The sequence below is a fragment of the Corapipo altera genome, unplaced genomic scaffold (assembly GCF_003945725.1).
Source record: "Corapipo altera isolate COAL_440 unplaced genomic scaffold, ASM394572v1 201, whole genome shotgun sequence".
Classification (NCBI taxonomy): domain Eukaryota; kingdom Metazoa; phylum Chordata; class Aves; order Passeriformes; family Pipridae; genus Corapipo; species Corapipo altera.
The window spans coordinates 260,188-280,732 of record NW_020884940.1 but is presented as its reverse complement, the minus strand read 5'-3'; the positions used below and the strand labels follow the sequence as shown (position 1 = coordinate 280,732).

At 48.0% G+C, this 20,545-nt stretch overlaps 1 protein-coding gene across 2 annotated transcripts in view; it reads right to left on the bottom strand.

The window, feature by feature from the left end:
• Window positions 1–2,388: 2,388 nt before the first annotated feature.
• The window catches only part of KIAA0319L (KIAA0319 like), a 29,245-nt gene continuing 11,088 nt past the window's right edge, over window positions 2,389–20,545 (bottom strand). Inside the window, exons 5-22 of one of the 2 annotated variants that reach the window (XM_027661422.1) lie at window positions 18,791–18,892; window positions 17,862–17,959; window positions 16,641–16,728; window positions 15,509–15,601; window positions 14,794–14,926; window positions 13,592–13,820; window positions 12,723–12,846; window positions 12,036–12,168; window positions 11,039–11,187; window positions 10,598–10,749; window positions 10,255–10,393; window positions 9,771–9,930; window positions 8,182–8,324; window positions 7,087–7,209; window positions 6,465–6,555; window positions 6,023–6,114; window positions 4,413–4,539; window positions 3,994–4,109 (exon numbers count right to left, since the gene is read on the bottom strand). In XM_027661422.1, the coding sequence (XP_027517223.1) occupies window positions 4,430–4,539; window positions 6,023–6,114; window positions 6,465–6,555; window positions 7,087–7,209; window positions 8,182–8,324; window positions 9,771–9,930; window positions 10,255–10,393; window positions 10,598–10,749; window positions 11,039–11,187; window positions 12,036–12,168; window positions 12,723–12,846; window positions 13,592–13,820; window positions 14,794–14,926; window positions 15,509–15,601; window positions 16,641–16,728; window positions 17,862–17,959; window positions 18,791–18,892 (2,159 nt within the window). In that variant the 3' untranslated portion in view covers window positions 3,994–4,109; window positions 4,413–4,429. Of the gene's footprint in view, window positions 4,110–4,412; window positions 4,540–6,022; window positions 6,115–6,464; window positions 6,556–7,086; window positions 7,210–8,181; window positions 8,325–9,770; window positions 9,931–10,254; window positions 10,394–10,597; window positions 10,750–11,038; window positions 11,188–12,035; window positions 12,169–12,722; window positions 12,847–13,591; window positions 13,821–14,793; window positions 14,927–15,508; window positions 15,602–16,640; window positions 16,729–17,861; window positions 17,960–18,790; window positions 18,893–20,545 lie in introns of both variants that reach the window. The other variant, XM_027661421.1, reaches the window with a different exon arrangement.

Genomic DNA, 20,545 nt, shown 5'->3' with positions numbered 1-20,545 from the left:
CCTCGGCAGGAGGAGCGGTGGGAGAGGGGAGGCGGGAGCAGGGATGCTCTGCAAAGCCCCTGTCCCGAGCCAGCCACGCTCGCCCCAAAATGCCAGTCACAACCTCCCTGGAGCAGCAGTGACCCGGGCAGGGACGCTGGGTCTGTGCCCGGCCAGGAGGGATGTGCAGGGTGCTGGTGCTGGGGAGCAGGTGGGCTGTGCTGGGGTGACCAATTCCCACTGGAATCCCACGGCCAGCACAAGGTCGCTAATCCAGCTGAGCCCCCTGCAAATCCCGGCCTCTCTCAGGGCAGTGACCAGCGCTCCTGCCCGGCTCTGGAACAGCCCCGGGGGCACTGCCGGGGTGCCAGCGGTGTCACAGTGTCCCCAGCTCCCCAGGAGCCACCAGCACCCCTGCAGTGCCCTCTGCTCGCAGGCGCTGCCACACCCTTGGCACAGGGATAATTAAGGAGCACATCGTTACAGGAACCGTGTGTCCCCGTGGCTGCTGGGGACACGGGCGAGGTGTGGGAGCTCCTGTCGGTGCCGAAGACAGGGAGAGCCCAGCTGGAAGAGGGAAAGCAGAGTAATCCAGGGAATCCTAATGACAGGAAGGCGCTGGGGAGCCGCGCCAAATCCACACGGTCGGAGCAAGGACAGCACAAGCAGCGGGGTGAGGATGAGTGCAGAGAGAGGAAAAACCGTGCTCCCCTGGCTCTAGAAAGAGCCTTCTGCTTGTTTAACTCCTCCTAGCCCTGGGTGCTGCTTCGGGAGGGACAAGTGGTGTAGCTGCAAATACAGCCCCAAGCTCCCCGATTCAGCCCTGATGCTGCTGATATTTTGCCTTCCACTGGAACCAAGTCTTTGGTGGGAACCGTCCCGCAGGTGAAACTGGAGAAAGAAGCAAAGCTGGGCAGCAGCAAAACATCTTCCCTGTTTATTTGAAAGAAACATTTCGTTTTAAAAAAAATTACTTTCAGTTTTGAACCAAAGTAACACTGTAATCACCAAACACCGCTAATCAAAGTGCAGACAGGTTGGGCAGCCCCAGCTACGCAGCAGGACGAGGAAACGATTTAACAGCAAACTATTTCAGAACTAGAATTTGCCTCAAACACCTTCACCAGCACCTGAATATGTTAAAGAAAACAAAACCGAGTGAAGCTGATGGTTCATCTAACAGATGTCTCAGCCTTTTAACTTCCACTCCTGGGTAACTTGTAGCCAGTGCCCCTAATTGTGGAATCATAAAGCACAGCAATGCAGAACCTGCCCGAGCAAGGTCAGGCTCGTGGTGCTCGGGGAAGGAACCACCAGCGACATCGGTGATGCCAGGGGAGGAGGGGACGGGCAAGGGGATTCCAAAATCCCACAGGGGCTTTGTGCACACACCTGGGCAGGGCTGTGCTCCCAAAGCACCACAGCAGACAGCCCACCCTGGGTGTGGGAGTCCCACCCAGGGCCAGAGATTCCCACCTTCAGCCTGGGGGGTCTCCTCGCCCCCGTCAGCCCCACAGGTCCTTGTGCCCCCCGAAGTTGGTGTGCAGAGCTGCCTGTCCCGTTTCTGAAGGCAAGGGCTTGGTGGCACCAAGGATTAACATGTGGAGAGGGAAGAGGCTGCACAGCCAGTGAATACCAATGGGAGCTAGAAATCTTATGGGATTTGTGCTGTGCTGTCACAAACCAGCACTCGGTGATGACAAGTGACTACGAGCTGCTGGGCACAGAGGGAACACCACAGCCCTCCCCAAAGCCCAGCCCTGGGTTGGGGTGCTGCCCCTCAGTACAGCACCCTGACCCCAGGGGCTGTGACCCCACGGTGAAACACAGGGATGAAGGAAACAACGGCGGCTGAACAAAGGTGTTGGAGGAAACAGCTGCACAGATTTTAATTCCCTCTCCCATAAGCAGCCAGGCTCGCTGGAAAGCCCACCCTGTGTCTGCTGTGGGGAGCACTGATCCCTGAAGCAACCAACACCTGATGGCTGAGCCCCCACCTGCAGCCAGGGGTCCTCCCCAGGAGGGACCTCCCTGGGACAGGCAGGAGGGATGGGCTCAAAAAGCACAAGCCCCCAGAAGCAGAACCAGCAAGAACCCAAGAGCTCCCCTCTACCAGCACAAACCACTCCCAAGAGCAGCCCCAGGACCACACCTGGTCCATCCCTGCAGCTCCAAACCCTCCTGCTCCCCCTGTTTGCTCATCTTACACCCAAATGACGGGAAATGCAGCGGGTGGTGTCACCCAAGAGTTAAATGTGCCACGGGACAGCCAGCGCTGGGCTGTGCCCTCTGAGCAGCATCCCAGGGTCAGCCCTCCCTGTGTGTGGTCCCTGGGGGAGCCACAGGCTCCAGTGCTGGGCCTGAGCAACAGCTGATTGCCCCAAAATCAAACTGAGCAGCAGCCACGACTACATTCAGCGAGGGAACGTTCCCTCACATTCAATAGTGTTTAATCTTCATCTAGAGCTCAACACAAATCAGTAGTGCAGCAATATAAATACAACTGAGGAAGTTAAAAGCCTTTTGGCTTTCATAGCTCAAAAAGGAGAAGGAAAAAAAAAAAAGAGCCAATGAAACAAGTTCCAGTTTTTAAATTAAACACAAAGAAAGGCAATGAACTGCCCACCCATCCCCAGAGGAGCAGTGGCATCCTTCATGCCAGCACAAGGCTGAGTTCTGCCCCAGGACAGGGGTGCAACTCATGACAGCAGCACAGTGAGATAAGGGAGCAGGAATGGGAAAGGACCATCCCCACACCTGCCCTTGGGCCCAGGCAGCAGGGACACGTGCTGCTGGCACTGCCCACTGCCCTCGGGTACCCAGAGTTCCCTTTTCCAGCACTAAAGGACACCACGTGTGCTCCTCACGCAGGAGCACACAGGGCTCTGCAGCCACAACACCACGAGGCAAGTGAGCTGCCAGCCCCAGGGAGCAGCCAGCTGGGAACTGCAGAGATGTGCCTGGGACGTGCAAATTTTAAAGGAAAAAAAAAAAACCACCAAACCAAAACCCCAGAGTATATAATGTTTCCTAACTGAGATATGGTTACGGGCCAGCCCCACGGACGGTTTGGTGACCAACAGCAGGTGCTGGGGCCAGGGAACATCTCACAGCTTTGGAATGAAGCCAGATGTTGGACACAGGCACCAAAGGTGGGTGTTCCCCCCCCCCAGCTCTGGTACCCAGCAGGATCTTGCTGCAGGAAGGGTCTCCCAGCCCGAGCAATTACCACAGGTCAGCTTTTCACATCTGAGCAGGCACCAAGGCCCCAGCACTCCCTGTGAGAGCGGCCTGACAGTGATTTAGAGCAGCCACAAACCCCCCTCCCACCTGCAAACTGACGGAGTGTGACCATACTGTTTACATTCCCCTTCCTCTACACTCCAACAGCAGCCAAGTGCATGTGAAAGGACAAGCCTAAATTAAAATAGTGCTTAAACCATTAGGGAAGGTGGGAGTAAAGGAGAAGAAAGCTGCTGGACAGTACAAGTAGCCCGTGGTTGGCTACTGGAGCCTGAAGGGAGCTCAGAGCACAGCTCAAAACCTTGACCTTCCTTCTCTGAGGAGCTCCCAAGGCAAGTGAGCTGGAAGTCCACAGGTGCTCCCTCCACTGCAGTCTGAGGTGGGCTGGCAGGGCCCTGCACATTCACAGTTGCTCCAAGTGGCTCTGTCCTGCCGCTCTCCAGATGCCAGCTCTGTCCTTTTCCAACCCTTCTCCTGGGGTTCACAGTTGCCTCCTCCTCCCTTTGATTTCCCTTGAAGTTCAAATTCAAGTACAACCAGTTTTAACTGAACAAAAAGAAACCCACGAAACCGAAGTTATTTTCTGTGAAACGAGTTAGCAGCGTTGTCCCGAACAAACCGGCCTCCAGAGGCCCTGGCAGGGTGGGGATGGGAGCAGCCTTCCCTGCTGAGCTCCAGCCCACGGCAGCCCAAGGGGAGCTACAGGATTTCCTCCCTCTGGCTCTTGGGTTTGAGTGTCACTTGTCCGTTGCGCAAGGAGCCGTTCTGGCTGCGGAGCAGTTTCCCTTTTTCCCGGTCAGGCCACGTGAAAATGGCTTCGTCGCTGTCCAGTTCGGACTCCGAGTGCATCAGGCTCGTGTTGAGGACCTGGGCTTTCTGCCTGCCACCTTGAAGGAGAAACATCCCCAGGTTAGAAATGCCTTTAACACCAGCAAACCACCTCACCTCACTCCATCCCCTCTAAGTCTCCTTTTCCCATCACGTCCGAGAGGCAGCCGAGTCCGACTTTCCTCTGTGTGTCTCTTATTCCCTCCGATGCTGAAGCCAAAGTGATCCTGTTTCAGACACTCTGGCATGTCAGAGGTCACAACGACACTCCAAGCCAGCACAAAGCACAATGAGCAGGTAGGAAGGCAAATGCTGTGACCAGAAGGGGCTGTGAGTCCATGTGGGAGCTCTGTCTCCCTGACCTTGCTCGGGGCATTGCCTAGAAAACGCTCCAAGGGCTCACGGCTGGAGTAAGAGAATATGCAGGTGTGTGAGGGAAGATCTCTGCCATCTCACTACCCTCTCTACTCTCCTCTCTGCTGCTCCTGCCTGCAAGGGAAGAGAGATAAATTAGCAGGATGAATTTAGATTAATGCACAAGGACAGGAGAGAGACATTTACTTATATTGTCAGCAGAGGAAATATTTAAATTTAGCTTTTCCTTATTGGAGAAATGCAACGTTTCCTCTGTTAGCAGAAAGCTCCCTGGACATATCTAGCAGGGAAAAAGACTTTAGTCAGCAGCCAGCCTCGGAAGCAGCAAGATGAGTTTAGTTACCAGAGAGCAAATGGCGAGGCACATTTACTCCACTTATTGAACAGTGGGCTCTGAGGTGACAGATGGTCTGATGAAAGCAGAGCTGGGTGCTGAGGGAGGGAAACACCCCCGGGTTTCCTTCAAGGGTATCTGTGTTGGAGCAGTTGGGACAGCCTGGTCCTTGGAGGAACAGCTGATCAGCCTGTCACTGCAGTGCCCTCCATGCTGCTCTTGGGCACTGCTCACTTTGCTGGAACACCATTAAATGGGGTAATACCAGGATGAGCAGTTATTTTCCACTAGCAAACGAGGATCAGGGACTCTCTTCCACACACGGTTAATACAACCCCTCCTCTAAACAAATCCAGGACACACTTCAATTCAAAACCCACACTTCAGCAGCTGCAGTGCTCCCTGGCCCTTGGTGGGCACATCCTTCCCCACATTTCCCTCCTTTCCTGGTCAGTCAGCAGGTGACCACAGGTCGGTCAGGTATCAGATAAGAACACTCCAGCCTGAAATAACTCCCTGATCTCTGCAAAGCACTGGACAAGCACTCTCAGGACAGCAATGCAGGCAGGAAAATGCTGGCTAAGTACACTGAAGACAAATCTTCCCTCTCTGGAATGGGCCAATGGGCCTGTAGCCACACAGAGCATGAAGAATTCGTGGGTCTCCCTCCTAAATGCACCTCCTTACTGGAAGCTACAGGATGAACTAAAATGGGAAATTTTCTGAGCCCAATGCTCAAAAGGGCAAGAGTTAATAAGTTTATGAACAAGTCATTTGTGGTGGGAAAGTAGAGGGGCAGAAATAAACCTCACTCTCTCCAGTTCAGGTGTTGGTCAGTTTAGTGAAATGCTTAGTGCCACTGGATTCCTGCTTTGCTTTAGAGCATGGCCAGGGAATTGCATATGGACAAGAAGTGAACTACCAGAACCCAGTGGAAAACTTCAGAGCAGAAGAAGTTACAGTCAAGACCCAGTTTTGGGCTTCCTGGGTCAGGCTGTTCTGCACAGCTTAATGTATCCACTTACCACTTCTGTGATACCTACTGGAGACATCAGGCCAGTTTCAGCCCCAGTTTCCAAACCCAAGATTAGATGACTCACTAAATACCCCATACACAGATCTGAAACAAGCTCTTAGACCTTCTGAGACCCCTCTGTCAGCCCCCACACCCCGTTTGTTTCACTCTGTGATTTTAAGTCCACTGAGGAAGAGTTCTCAGTCAGTACTCTGGAAAGGGCTGAGCTCTTCCCTCTCATGTTTTACCTGCTTTGGGATTTGGTTTTAACTCCAGGCTTTCTTGATCCGTTGCATCCAAAATCTTGTATTTGCTTTTTCTTTTGGATTTTCCTTTCCGTCTAAAGGGGAAGTAAAAGGAATTAAGAGTCAGTCCACTTCTGAAAGAGCCAGAAGAAAAACAACCCTGATCTTCAAAGCTAAAGCACTTGCTATTTAGGATTATGCTCACATTACAAAGTGAAACATTAAAATGTTGCTAAGTTGCACATTTATAGGTTAATCCAAATTTTGCTTTTTAACTGAACCCAGAGTTCTGGGACTTCAACGTTTCACTTGAAACACTTTAAGTGACAAACCCCAACACCCCAGGGCTCAGCAGATGACCCACTGGGACAATGGGTTTGAATCTTTCATCTCCTACTGTAGCTACTTGGCTCTGAAGCACAGAAATGGGGGGCCTCAGTCCCACCTCTTGCAACAGCAGATCACCATCCAGGACAAGATTCCAAGGGCAACCACGATGACGAAAGATGCGATGATCACATACAGCACACTCCACTCTGAAAGCAAAACCCCAGAGATAAACACGCTTTGGCACCTCATCCAGTTGACAGTGTGCATTTTAGGGGACTATTCTAGGGAAAGAAAAGGCAAGGCCTGACCCTTTGCAGAATTAGAGGCTGGGATTCCTCATTGAAGCACCACCAGCTCCCCCTGGGAAACCAGAGGTTGGAAATCCAGCATATGGATCCTCACCAGACAAGTTTTAGTGTGTGTTGATTTATAAAACTGGTTTTCCTGTGGCAGAAAAGCCTCTGTATGGGCATGTCAGAAAAGAGCTGTGCTTTATACAGCCAGAGTGGACTCAATCCTTAGTGAGTCTTCACAGGGAGGCTCTGAAGAGGAGTCGCTCCCCAACCAAACATCACCTGCCCGCAAGGAATGAGCAGTGAGAGCAGGCAGGGGCCGTCTCCTTGTGTGGGCACCACACCAGAGGAACTGGGAGACAGCAGGAGCCTGTGTCTCTGCCCACCCTGGGTTTCAAGCCCTGCCTTCTCTCCCGAGGTGCCATCCCAGGGAGGCTCACTCACCGCAGTTGCTCTCGCCGTCGCCCATCTGCACCCGCAGGAAGTTCTCCATCCAGAACGGGTCACACACGCAGCGCTTGGTGAAGGAGTCGCAGCGCCCGTGCTCGGAGCAGTTCAGCTGACAGGCTGGGGACCAAAACCAGCAAGGTGAACTAAATGACTCACAGGCGAGGCAGAAACGGGACAAGACAGTTCAGTACAGCCCAGCCCTGGAACACCGGCTTGAATCCGGCCCCTCTGCAGCTCAAACACAGCCCAGCCGTAATCAAACAATAAATCAAAACATAAAGCACCTGGGCCTCCTGCCACACTAAAATGTCCCACCTCGCCAATGACACAACACACATTTTGCCTGATAAATCCTGATTTTGATACACAAGTTATAGAATTCGTGTATTTGTCAAGTCAATGTTTTTGAACAAGGTTTTGATTTTCCCATTCAAACCCAGCCCGTGAGACAGACAAGAAACAAACAGATCCTTCGAAGGGACCAAACAGAACTGAGAAGTGGCTTTTGAAGACCACAAAATCACAAAATCAGGAAGTACTGAAAATAATTACTTTACATAATTCTAGTTCAAAAATCTCTAACTGATTAGCAAATGATCCTCCCAGGACCGTGCTCATAAAAGATAAACAGTGCTAATGTAAAGCTGTAAAAAAAAATGATAGAAGGGAAATGTTTCCTGCAGACTGATGGGTGTGCTGCACAGGAAATTAGAGTGTTCACAGCTACCAAGATGGTCAGTTTATTGTTTTCAGGATGACACTCATTTCAGTGGCTGTAGTCCATTAACACTCTGTTTTAGTTTCATAAATATCAATCTGCTTTTGATTTGTGAATTCTTATCTTCCCAACAACACTACAAGTAAGCACATATAATAAGCTGAATGCTGAATATTGATAAATAACTGATTAGTTTATAGTCTAACAGACTTATTTTCCTGTTTCCCATTTACTAACATGAAAGCTCCTGCAGTGAGTGCAAGTTTGTGTGGGACCTGTGTGTTTCTAGCACCCACAAAGGTCCTTATTCTCTCAGGTGGCTGAGAAGGAGGGAAAAGACATGAGTGTGTCCCCCAGAGACTCTCACTTACTGACTGTGTTAATCTCCAGGGCCCGGAAGATGAGGAAATCCGACTGCTGCTTCCGCAGTTCGTTTTTCAGCGTCCAGGCCACCTCTCGTCCTTTGAATATCTGATGGGGAGGCTGGTTCTGCACAAAGAACACCATCTTCGTGCTGGAAGACACACAGAAGTGACTATCTGCTGCTTCTCCAAACAGCAGGAGGAGAGCCACACTCCCCAGCCTGTCATTAGAGGGACTAATTCAGAATCCCAAATTTATTTGAAGGCCAGACTTCTGGCTCTATTTGAAAGCAATAATAGCAGACCTAATCCTACAGTAGAAAACCCTTCAGGACATCTGATCCATTCTTATTTTCAAAGCCAGGGCTAGACTGTTTTTTGAGTTTGCACATCAAGCACATCTTTGCATGTTCCTGCTAAGCACCAAATCCCCAAACTTGAAGGTCCTGCCTTTTTCATCATCTCCTCCCTCCCTCCCTCTCTGTGGAATCCTTAGACCTTATTACACCTGGGGGCTCATTTACCTGCTCAGCACAGAGCTCCAGCCACTGGCCTGGTCATGGCAGAGACAGAGAGGTAATATTACAACAGAAAGTGCTGGCTCCTCTGTTCTGAGCTCTCTAGGTTTGCATGGACAATGAATTCTGATTTCCCTGCCACATCAGGCCATGTGGACACAAAGGAATCGATACATCTCTGCACTCAGGGAAATGTGAAGTAACAGCAGGTTTATTGCTGACTTGCTGCAGGACTCTAAGCATGTCCCTTAAATCTTCTTCAGTGCTTTAGCTACCTTAAAGCTACTCCACTTTCAGTAAAAACTAAGTGCAATATTGCACTTATTTCAGCAGCCTGCCACTGGTGGCTTGTTGCCACCATCCAGGCAGGCAACATGACCCTGACCCACAGCCCTGCCCAGCACCCAACTTCCATGTGTCTAGAAGAGATGCAGTTTACTGTAAGCCAAATAGCAACCAAAATTAGCTTTCCTTATCTCTTCAAACAAAAAATACACTGGTTTTCAACATTTTATTGTACATTAGATTGAAGTAGTTGTGTAGGAGGCAAAGCTAATGCAGAACTAGTGGAAGGTGTCCCTGCCTGTGGTGAAGGGTTGGAATTGGATGATCTTTAAAGTCCCTTTCAAGCCAAACCATCCTGTGATTCTATAAACTACCAAGTTAGCATGAAGGTGAGGGTGAAAGGGATTGTTACACATCATCTTTGCTGGGGGGTCAGTGTTTCACCAAGCTCCTGCACTAGGCCCTGTTATATCTCCAGTTATAAATCACAGCTGCAGAACATCCTTCAGACATTCTCCACAATTCTCAAAACCAAATCAGATTAGTTCTTATTTTACGGGTTTGAGGGGAAAAGACATTAGCAGCAGCAGTTTTCAAGGACAATGCACCATCTCCAGAGGGGAAAGATACTCAAGACCTGCTTGGCAACTCTGACCTGAGCAAGCAGGAATATCAATGTTAAGCAACAACTCCACACGTTCTGATTGTCCAAACTGCTTCCCCAGAGGAAAGAGCCCTTGGTTTACCAAACCCTCACGCAATCCACCTCTGTGCACCCTCCCAGATGAATCCCACCTTTGCTCAGTGTAGGGCTGGATCTTTTGCACTGTGATGTCTGAGTCCAGGACCCCCAGCAGCACCCCAATCTGCCGGATGAACATCCCCTTCTGCCGCTCCGTCAGCTGGCTCACGTTAACATCCAGAATTATCTCCACAAGGTTGTTTTTCCTGGGATCTGGGGAGAGCACAGATAATACAGATCTTCAGAGTTTCTATTTAACAGCCTGGGTAGAAGGCAGGTTTTTAGCACCTTTCCAGAATGTTTCTGGTTTACACAGCACCCCAAAATGGAACTGCAGGGAGGGATGCAAGCCTGGCTTTCACAGGTAACATCAAGCAGTGCGAGTCAGCCCCCAAGAACCACAGGAAAATAGAATCACACCCCCAAAACTTTTGACTTTTACAGTTCTGAGCTGGACTAGACAATACATTTTAATCCCAGTACAGTGTATCCAGAGGACTGTAGGCAAACATAGCACAGCACAAACCCCAGACCTACCAGGTTTGACCTCCACTGTGGTCCTTTCCACATCGCTCTCTCCTTTGGCATCTGTTACTCTGAGGTGAAATGTGTAGGTCCCTTCCACCAGATTGGACAGGAGGAGGACAGGATGATGGTCTGAGTTATTTAAGACCTCCTGGAAGGCAGAACAAAGTAAGTGTGAGGAAACAAAGGATCAAACTAGCCTTATATATATAATCCATACATATATATATCTCATACTAGTGATATCAGGATATCACTACAAGATAACAGCGCAACAATGAGCTTTACATTTCCTCAGGAGCTGCCAGTGCCACCTTGCACTGACTTTTGTGATGCTTTACAAAAGGAACCTCACCCCAGCTGCAGGGCTGCCCTCATCCCGTGTCCACAAGTAGCTGACGATCCCCTTGTCATCAGAGGACTTGGATCCATCCAACTCCGCCGTGTTTGTGGGCAAGGTGATGACAACGTTCCCAGCAATCTTTGCAACAGGAGGCTTGTTTATCTCTAAATAAACAGAGAGAAAGCAGTTGGAGGAAGATCTGCTATGCCCAATCAGAAATTACTGCACCAGATCTCCTGTGTAACCCAGACATCCCTGTCTGACCCCAAGGAAGAGAAGGGAAGCACTGCATGATTGAGCTGAAGGTACTCTTCCTTCAGAAATGGCAAACCTCTGACACAGGGAAATCCATTTCAGTGCTCTCCACAGTATTTCCTCACTCTTACTGTGCCTCTGAACACAGGTTTTGCTGAACTGCCCAGAGACTTGAGCTCTGCTCGTGGCTGGACGTACCTTCTTTGACGATGACGTTGACGGAGCTCTGGCTCTGCAGGTTCCTCTCATCTTTCACTGTCAGAGTGAACTCGTATGTCCCAACCTGGAGGCCTGTGACAGTGGCAGTGCTGCTGTTGGCATTCTCCAGCTTCACACCATCTGGACCCCTAACCAAAGCACAGGTGGTTTGTTCAGTTTTTGACCTTTTTCAGGGGTTTTGATCAGTTTAAATTTTGCACAGAGCACGGGAGGCAGCCTCGCTCCAAACAGGAGGCTCAGGCTCAAGCAGAGTTTGTAGGGATGCAAACAGACAGATGGCTGGAAATACAGTGTCCATGACAAAAAGCAAAATCATGTTCTCCAGTTACAGCAAGATAATCCAAAGAGTAAGTGCAGCATTCAGAACAAAAAGCATAATTTCTGGTGGTTTAACACAAAAAGTGGTTCGTTCAGAAAATTGGCTCATGAACTGCATGATGAGTCAATTTTGTAAAGAAAAGGTGTAGAGCAAAAATAGTCCTTCATTTATAAGAGCTTTGCACAGACTTTGCATTACCAAACAGAAAAAGCTACTGCAAGTTGCTCATAGGCTTTTTTCTGAATTCCCTAAGGCATTTCAGGGAATTTATAGTCTGAAGAGAAGCACGACAATGAGAAGAGAACGCTGCAAAAGCATCAAACAAACTGCAAAAGCATCAAGTTCAGAGGCTCTGCAGTTCTTGGATTACAAGAGTCAGTCTCTCCATGAGACCAAGATCAAATTCCACTGCTGTGAAGAACATGGTTGAGCCACAACCACAATGAGAGTGGGAGTCAGGCCTAGAGATGAAGGCAAAGCTATTTCTCATGCTCAAACAAAACTCCACCTCTCTGCAATCAAACATAAATCCTTGTCTCATTCAGCTTGTCAGGCCCAATGTGACTGGGATTGGACACAAGGGAGGTGTGTGGGGGTGTGTCCTGTTTGAAATGAAAGATTTGGACACACAAGAACATTCTGGAAGGTGACACACACCGTGTTTTCTCCCAAAGAAAGGAGACTATCTTCTGGTCATCCGAGCTCTTGCTGCCATCTAGAGTGGTGCTGTCCACGGGAAGAGTCAACTCTTTATCTGGACCAGCATCTGCCTTTGGGGGCTTGTTGTTCTCTGAAAGAGGATGGGATATTTTTCATACACATGCCATAAAGGTGGAGCTTTAAACCCCTCCATTAAGAGTTTTCACCATGATCTCCAGTATCTCTCTTGCCCACCACCTCCTACTTCAATAGTGAGGTTTAGAAGCAGTGAAGAATTCCAACCACCATTTCATTCACACATGTGCAGTAAAATGAGACTGAAATCTAGCTACTCTGATTTGTGCTCTCACTCTCTAAGTACTGCTCCACTTTTCCTGTCCCTGTCCCAGGACTTAGCACTGTGGGCAGATACAGCTGCTTGGAAACACAATCCTGCAATTATGGTGGGATAACATCAGCTAGATTACACTGTGTAAAATAAGAGAACAGCCTAGAAAGACAATATTCCTAGAAGCTTTCTTTAGCTCATTTAGCAGCAATATACCAGCCCAGAATGGTCCTAAATTAGAGCAGCTTTTCTGAAAGCAGCACAGAGCTACCATAAGATCTAGAGTTTGCTGGCAGATTGCTGCTCACCTCTAACCCCTGGAATGGAAGCAGCAAAGGCAGGGAAAGGCAGCTTACCTGGTTGGACTATCACAGTGACCTCTGCAGTGGACTGGTGGCCAGCAGAATCAGTCACTATGAGCTGGTAGGTGTAATCACCTTCCTGCATTGCAGAGAGCTGCAAGACTGGTGTCCTCACCCCCTGAGAGAAAACATATTCATGGATTAAAACCAATTCTCACTCAGAAGACTCTGATTCTAAAATAACTATTACCAGCAGATTCCAGGGGGTTATTACCAACTCCTGCTATGGGGGCAGGAGACTGTGCCACTTCAGCATGCAAAGCTCTTACAGCTGAATTTATGCACAGCTCCAAGGACACTGCTGAGGGACATAACAAGAGTAATGCCATACAGGCATTCAGGCCTTTTGGGATTCAACAGTTCCCAACTCCAGCAAAACCTCTGGGGAGCCCTGTGCAAATCCCACACACGGTGAATCCAATTCATGGGCTTTCTTATTCTATACATTTGGCAGTAGTAATAATCTTTAAAAGAAAAATGATGACAAGGAAACAAGTTCCAGCATTTACTGTTGAGGACTGAGGAGTGTCTGGGCAATATCAGCAAAGTTTAGGCTCCAAGGTTCAATTCAGAAGTTCCCATCTCTCTCAATCCTCCTTCTTCAGCAGGATTTAAAACTGCACTGCTGAAGAAAGGAAACAGGGTGCCAGTGAAAACCAGTGGCTAGGCTGGTGCACCAGCTCAGCCAGGAAGCCAACACCAGCTCCATGTGGATTTAATTTTAAGGATATATTTAACCACCACATGCTTGCTTGGTAGGATTATAAAAGCCACTTGCTGACAGTCAATTAAAAATGGTTTGATCATAGATAAAAAGCCAGCTAGTGAGCAATCCAGGTGGAACAGAGGAGACCTGCACTGACCTGCATCTCCATGACCTTGCCCTTGCTGTTGGGGCTGAGCAGCCACTCGTAGCTGACGATGCTGTGATCGTCCGTGCTCTGGTTCCCGTAGAGCGTGATGGAGTTCTGGGGCAGGGTGATCACCTGGTTGGGGCCTGCATTTGCCACGGGGGGATAATCCACTGCCTTGTTCACAGTCAGGTTGGCAGTGGTGGAGTTGCTGGCACCATCCGAGTCCACGACTGTGAGACTGAAGAGAGGGAAAAAGAAAAAGCAGTGAAGGGTCGTGGTGAGCTCAGTACACAACACTGGCTGGGGTTACCTCAAATGCAACACAAGAGTTAGAACTTAAGACACTTTTAAAGGTAGGATAGTAATTTTTTTCAGGAGTGAAAAAAACCCAGTAGTTTGAGGCCACTTTGCTTTTTCTGAGTAGAAACTTCCCCCAAATGCCCAGTTATTGAGCCTCAAAATGATGCAAGAAATTCAACAGTCACATCCATCTCTCACTTGAAATCTACCAACCAGTTCCAAGGTGAGACACAGAAGTTCATTACTAATCCACAGGTGGCCTGGACACAGCATTTCTTCCCCCTGGTAGGCTGGTAGCACAAAAAAGAGCTGTTTGTTGCTAAATCCAGATCTGAACATGGATCTGATTGGTTCATATACCAACTGCTCAGAAGGAAACAGCATTCAGTTATAGGTATTCTGGTTTAATTCAAACAGATCTGCTATGCAGTGATGGACATCACACCAAAATGCAGGCCCAAAGGAAAAACACAGAAACAAACACAAAAATCAGCTGCTATCTATTGCATAAAACCATTAGGCCTCATTCACTTATCTGGGCCAAACACACTGCATTTAAAAACTGGATTTGAAGACTGCATTTCTTCCTAAGCCTTTACCCAAAGAGTTTAGATTTGACATTTCAAGAGACATTTTGCAGCCTGACAGACCATTCCTTCCCTTCTGCCATCATCTTACACCAGGGCTACAAGCTAAGAATAAGAAGTAGCTGGACAGCTTCTCTCTCCTGAAGTGAAAAGGAACAAAACTCTACCTGAAAGTGCAGGAGCGGAGAGGACATCACAAAATGGAGTTCTCTCCCTGTTTTGTGTTGGTTTTTGGTTTTTTTTTAACCAGATGAACACTTCAGGAATCTCATCCATTTTATTTTCAGGAGATGAGAACTGTTGACTGTCCCAGGTGTGACCTACCTGAAGGTGTAATTGCCAGGCACCAGGTTGGTCAGTGTGAGTATGGCAGTGTCACTGGAAACCTTCTCCTCCCGCAGGGGACCCTTCAGCTCTTCCCAGTGGTAGCTGACAATTTTATCATCATCGGTGCTCTCTGTTTTAATTACGGAAGAAAACACACATACAAGGAGCTGGAAAATGCTGCTTCTCAGACCCCACATGGTCAGTCTCTACTTCAGTCCTGGGCTTAGTGGGCAAAGGCATTTTTGGTCCAAGCCCAGAGTCTCTGTTCTGCTCAGACACCCAAACTGTAACAAATCAATGCTGGCTGGGGGTCAGACAACCTGAATTTATCTTAAGAAACTCCTGTAAAGCTCCAGTGCAAGCCAGGATTACTGAAGGTGATAAGTCAGTAACTAACATGTTTGAACTTCAATGCAAGAGCCCGGTAATTTTGACAGGCAGTAATTATTTTTTTATTCTAAGCAGCAACCTCCAGAGCTTTTCCTTATTTAGGAGATTGGCTCAGGCCAGTGCCCTTCAAAAGGGAACACAGAGAGGTGCTGTCGTGTGTGTTCCCCTCTCCTGGCAGGACAGGCTGATTCTTTTCCCTGAACTGTGTTTGGGAGTGTCACAGCTTCTCTTAAACTTTGTGCAAAGGGCCAGCCCAGAACCAAACACAAAACCCGGCCTTAAAGCTGCTCCTAAAGCTGCTCCTAAAGCTGCAGGTACTCACGGCTGCCGTCGATTAGAGTGGAGATGGTTGGCAGTGAGATCTCCTGGAACTGTGGGGACACGATGGCAACAGGAGGCTGGTTCACCCGGGGCTCTGCAACAACAACAACAACCACCCAGCTTTACCAGGGCACTGCAGGCCCATCCTGACAGACAGCCCTGCCAAGGAGCTGCACAACTATCAGTGACTGTGATTTATGCTCTCAGCAAGTTCACCAGCCTGGGCAGACAATGCCAGCAAAAGGGATTTAAAACAGCAAGGAGGTGAACTGCCACCACACCAGGGCTCTGGGAAAGGATGCACTGCATCAGCTCACCCATACAGTCCAGTACAGGCCATTCTAACAGAGCAGCACTTGCAGCGTCTTGCCAAAGTCTGGCTGCTGCTCTGAAAAATGAATGGTTCTGCTGCATGCTGCCAGCTGCAGAGTCACTGCTTATAAGGAAAGGATCATTCACAGCACCCAGAAGGCCAGCCATGCACTCCTGCTAATTTAGGGAGTGCAAGAGCCCTTCTTTGCCCATGAAAGTGGTAGAAAAAGAGTTGTTGAAGTGTGCAAAATAAAGGGGTTTTACTGCAACCTGTGGTTGTCTCTTTACACAGGCCATCTAAAAAGGGAGACAGTCAGCATAAGCTCCTGTATCTCCATCAGCTCATCTCCAAACCACGTCTTACAGTAAGGAATGAAATTTGACTTAACCTGCCTGTGGCTGGAAATGATATTCCTTACTGGACAGGGAAGAAAACAACCTCCAAAGGAGCTTCAAAGCTCTGGTTTCCCTTCAGTTTTTGCTCCTGCTGCTGTGAGGTTTTTGCCAGGTTGCAGCTAGTTTTTATGGAAGCAGTGGCCTTCCAGGGTGAGGTGTTTGCTGAGCACTTCTGTGTCAGTATTTCAGCTCTTTTATTGACTGGCTGGCCTGATGCAGGACAGCAGAAATAGCTGTGTGTTACCAATAGCTTCCCATCTCGGGAAATGACTTAATAAATATATATTTATACACTGAGTTGAGAGCACAATGAATTTTCACTACGTTAAACCACAGTCCAGTTAAATAAGCAAACTTCATGATACAAATGTCATGGCTTGCCAGAGAGAGGTGAAGTTAAGGAAAGGTTCAGTCCCCCCACTCACTTGGATTCACTGTCACATTCACATATCCCTCTCCATGGGCGTTCTCCCCGTCGACGACGACTTTGAACTCGTACAGACCAACTGTCAGCTGGAAGCAAACACAAAGGATTATTTACCTACAGGTTGGGAGCACCCTGTCAGGAGCTGTGGGAAGGTCAAGTTCCTGTGCTTTGGCACAGAAGCACCCAAACAATCATCCTTCAGCCTCTGTGTGCACAGCAAAGGATGGTTTCCAAGCCAAAATGGTATTACACGTGTTTTAGTTCACAATGGCTGTGCAGAAAAGACTCATATTTCTCTCTGCCATGGGATTGTCAGTCAAGCTTTATTTTCCAGCAACAACAGGCAAACAGAAGAGAGATAACAGAGATTAGTTCAGGTTGTCTGGCTACAGGGATCTGTACTAGCAGATTGCATTTGAGATGAGAAAGGCAGCATGTAAGAAGAAAATCTCTTCTTGTGTGTTTTTACAAATGAAAGTGTTTCTTCTCTTCCTTCTATGAGCCAGTGACCCCTTCCCCATTCACTGCTGAGCCAAAATGAGAGGGAGAAGGACCAGGTGCTGGCCAACAATCATAATACCCTAAAGGTTGAAATCCTGACAGAGAGAGGCACGTTCCTTTTGAAGGGCTTTGCTCTGCATGATATCCTGACTGAAGCCTGTAGGTTTTTTTTACAGTGCAGCAGAACCCAAGATGCTCAAATGAATGTCTCAAATACAGAACTGTACATTCACAGTACTAAAGCCATTCCCTTGTTAAGAATCCCCGTGTGCAGGAACTGGCAACCCTTTCCTTGGTGGAGCTTTTCTAAGAGCAGAGCCAGGGACATGCTACAGGATATTCCACTTATTAATGGAAGCAGCAAGTTCCCTTTTCAGTGGGCAGTACAAGGCTCAGACCTAACCAGACCAGCACACAGTTCCAGGAACATTCCCACCCCTGTGTCCCTGCTAAATTGTGCCATTTGTGTGCCTTGTCACACTCCTTGTAGGCAGCTTGTTACATCCTGAAATCAATCGATTCTTTCCCTTGTGCCAGATCAATCTCCTTTTTTTAAGAGCCTTAGAAGAGGGCTTGCAGTCAAATGTTGGCTGCCTGCCCATCATGCAATTTCCTATTCATCCTGAAATCCCACACAAGTCTTTTCCTGGCTGCCAGGGTCCCCATCTCCTCCACTTGGCATTTAACACAACAAGATACGAAGAAGCAAAAGCTTTACCTTAGACAACTTCAGGGTCTGGGAATGCTTCCCTGCCATTTCTCCACTGTAGTCTTTTGGATGAGTAATCAATTCCCACTCATAGGAATACGTGGTTCCTTAAGAAAAAAAAGGGCCAGATGTTTATTTTCAAAGCCTGCCTTTGTGCCATGCTAAAGAACTGCAAAGGTATTAAACATTTACAAGGCACATTCTGCTGCACTATGGAGCAATGAGACAGCTTGGAGTTTGGGCTGCGGCTATTTGGGAATATACCCAGGAAAAGAGACAATCTGTGCTTCTAAACTCATTTACTCTGGAGCCAAAACCCATCTTTCAGCCTCTAAGGCCATAAGGAGCTTTGGAACAATCACAGCTCCAGGATAGTAAGAGAGAAAAGCCTTATCACGCTCTCAAATCCTGCAGACACAAAGTAACACTGGGTTTGGAATGGGAATGAATCAATCCCTGCTGCTGCACAACACCACCACACCTGCCTCTCCTCTGCAGCTCCCACTGCCACCGTGGGCAGAGTTAAGATAAGAACTTTACAAATACCTGCCAACAATTTGCATGATGAAATGAGGAGTGTGTTCCTCAGCAGGCCAACCCCCCAAAGCAGATTCACCAATCCACCCAACTTGCTAAGACAGCTCAGTTCCCATCAGCAAATATCAAGAATAGATGCTGAAGACCCACTGCTTCCTCACACACCACTTTACAAATGTGCCATCTCCCAAACCTAATGATTTTGTAGCCCTTTCCATTTCTTTGTCTCACTATTTTCTTTAAGAGGCACCATGGGGTAAGAGCAGAGAACGAAAAATTTCTACAGCAAAGTGTTCCCTGACAAAAGACATCCTCAAGACCGTCCTTATTTAATGCTGCATGTAAGGCCTGTTTTCCATTTCACATTCCAAGCCCTCAGCAGGTTCCCAGGGAAGCCTTACGAGGTGGTGGTTCAGGAAGCACGAACGCGTTCAGCTGCACTTCGTTCTTGGGCAGGGTCACCTCGACGCTGTCTCCAGCAGAAACCACCAGTTCCTTCACAACTGACAGGGACAAACACACAGTTGGAACAGGAAAGAAATCACATGCATGCATAAAACCACTCTGGTTTCAGAGCTTATGGAATAAAACCCAGCTAGCAATGGTGTATTTTGTAAACATCCTGTCCCCCTGTACAGCTCCCGTTTCAGGGTTTGCTTTCCTTGTTAATCCAAAAGGGGGATTTTTTATAATTTTAAGAGAAGCCCAAAATTATTCAGTCATCTCTCTCTTTGCAGACACTGAAACGTGACCCTCGGGCCCTGCAGGGAATCTCTTCACCCAGTCCAGCAGGATGGGGAGGGTTTTACCTGACAGGTTTCTGGCCCAGAACCCGGCTGCAGACGCAGCAAGACAAACACCATTTCCAAACTGCAATTCCAGAGCTTCATAAATATATGAAGAATCCACAGAATTTCTTGTCTGAAGAACTGCTTGAGGGCTAAGAGAATTTTTTAAAACCTGCATAGCTGCCACACTGACTATGAAAGCTCAAAACACAAACCTGGTCCTTTTATTTATATTTTCTTTTCCACTCCCGTTTAAGAATTTTCTTGCCATTCCATTTCAAATAAGCTGACAGGTAGTTTGTTTCAAAAGACTACAGAGTAACCTTGAAAACTATGGCTGGTGACATACTTTTTCTGCTTTTTATTAGCATTAAGGTAACCAGAAAGTAGAACACATTTCTTCTTAAAAGCACCTCTCAGCCTCCTCATCCTCCCCTTCCCTTCCCATTTGCTTTATGTTTGTCTTTTTATTACTGGGCCTGGGAATTATGCAGAGAAAACAAGATATTTAAGTGAAAAAAGCTGGGGAAAAAGTCCTTAAACATTTAGCTTTTCTTCCATCTTTATTATCTATTAACTATCTACTTATCTATTATCTATCTTCCATGTTCATTAGCTACTGGAATTAACCATCTTTTTTTCCACCCTCAATTATTGCAGACTGTGGGACGTTATAACTCCATCAGTCTTTCAGCCGCAAAGAGTTCCAAGGCAAAAAGAAATCAGATCTCAGTAGGAAAAAATAAAACCAAAACCCAGATAAACAGACAAAAACCCTTGGAAAAACTACCTTTTACATCATCTTTGCATTGGTTAGCAAACCCAGGAGACCCTGGCTACGTTACTCTTCCAGCACAAGCCAATGAAGATGTTTAAAGTATATTTTCCAGTTTTAACTGGGGTAAGCCCTTAAAAAAATATTACTTGTTAGCACAAACAGCCAATGAGCTTCCTGCCAAACACATCTCTGGATTCAGTGCTTCCCTTACACTTTCCATTTGTTCCCTTGTAAGGGAAAGGAACCCTAAATTCAAAAGAAATTCAGCTGTGAATACTTCAGCAAACTGGATTAACTGAATTCTGAGCCACCACCCGACCAGCACACACTGCTCCCTGTCCATATCCCATCCCTACAGGGAGAGCTGATGGCCTGGGTGAGGGAACAGAGCTGCCAAAGGGCATTTTGGCTTTCATACATTTTCACCAGTCTGTTTTAGGAAATAGCAGTGTGAACAGAAACATCCCTGTGCTGCAGAGCACAGCGTGGGCTGGGAGCCAGGCACACTGTTCTCCACGGCTGAGCTGTGCAGTGACACTCCAGGGACACAAAATCACCAGTTACCCCCCTTTTGGAGCAGACTTGGAGAT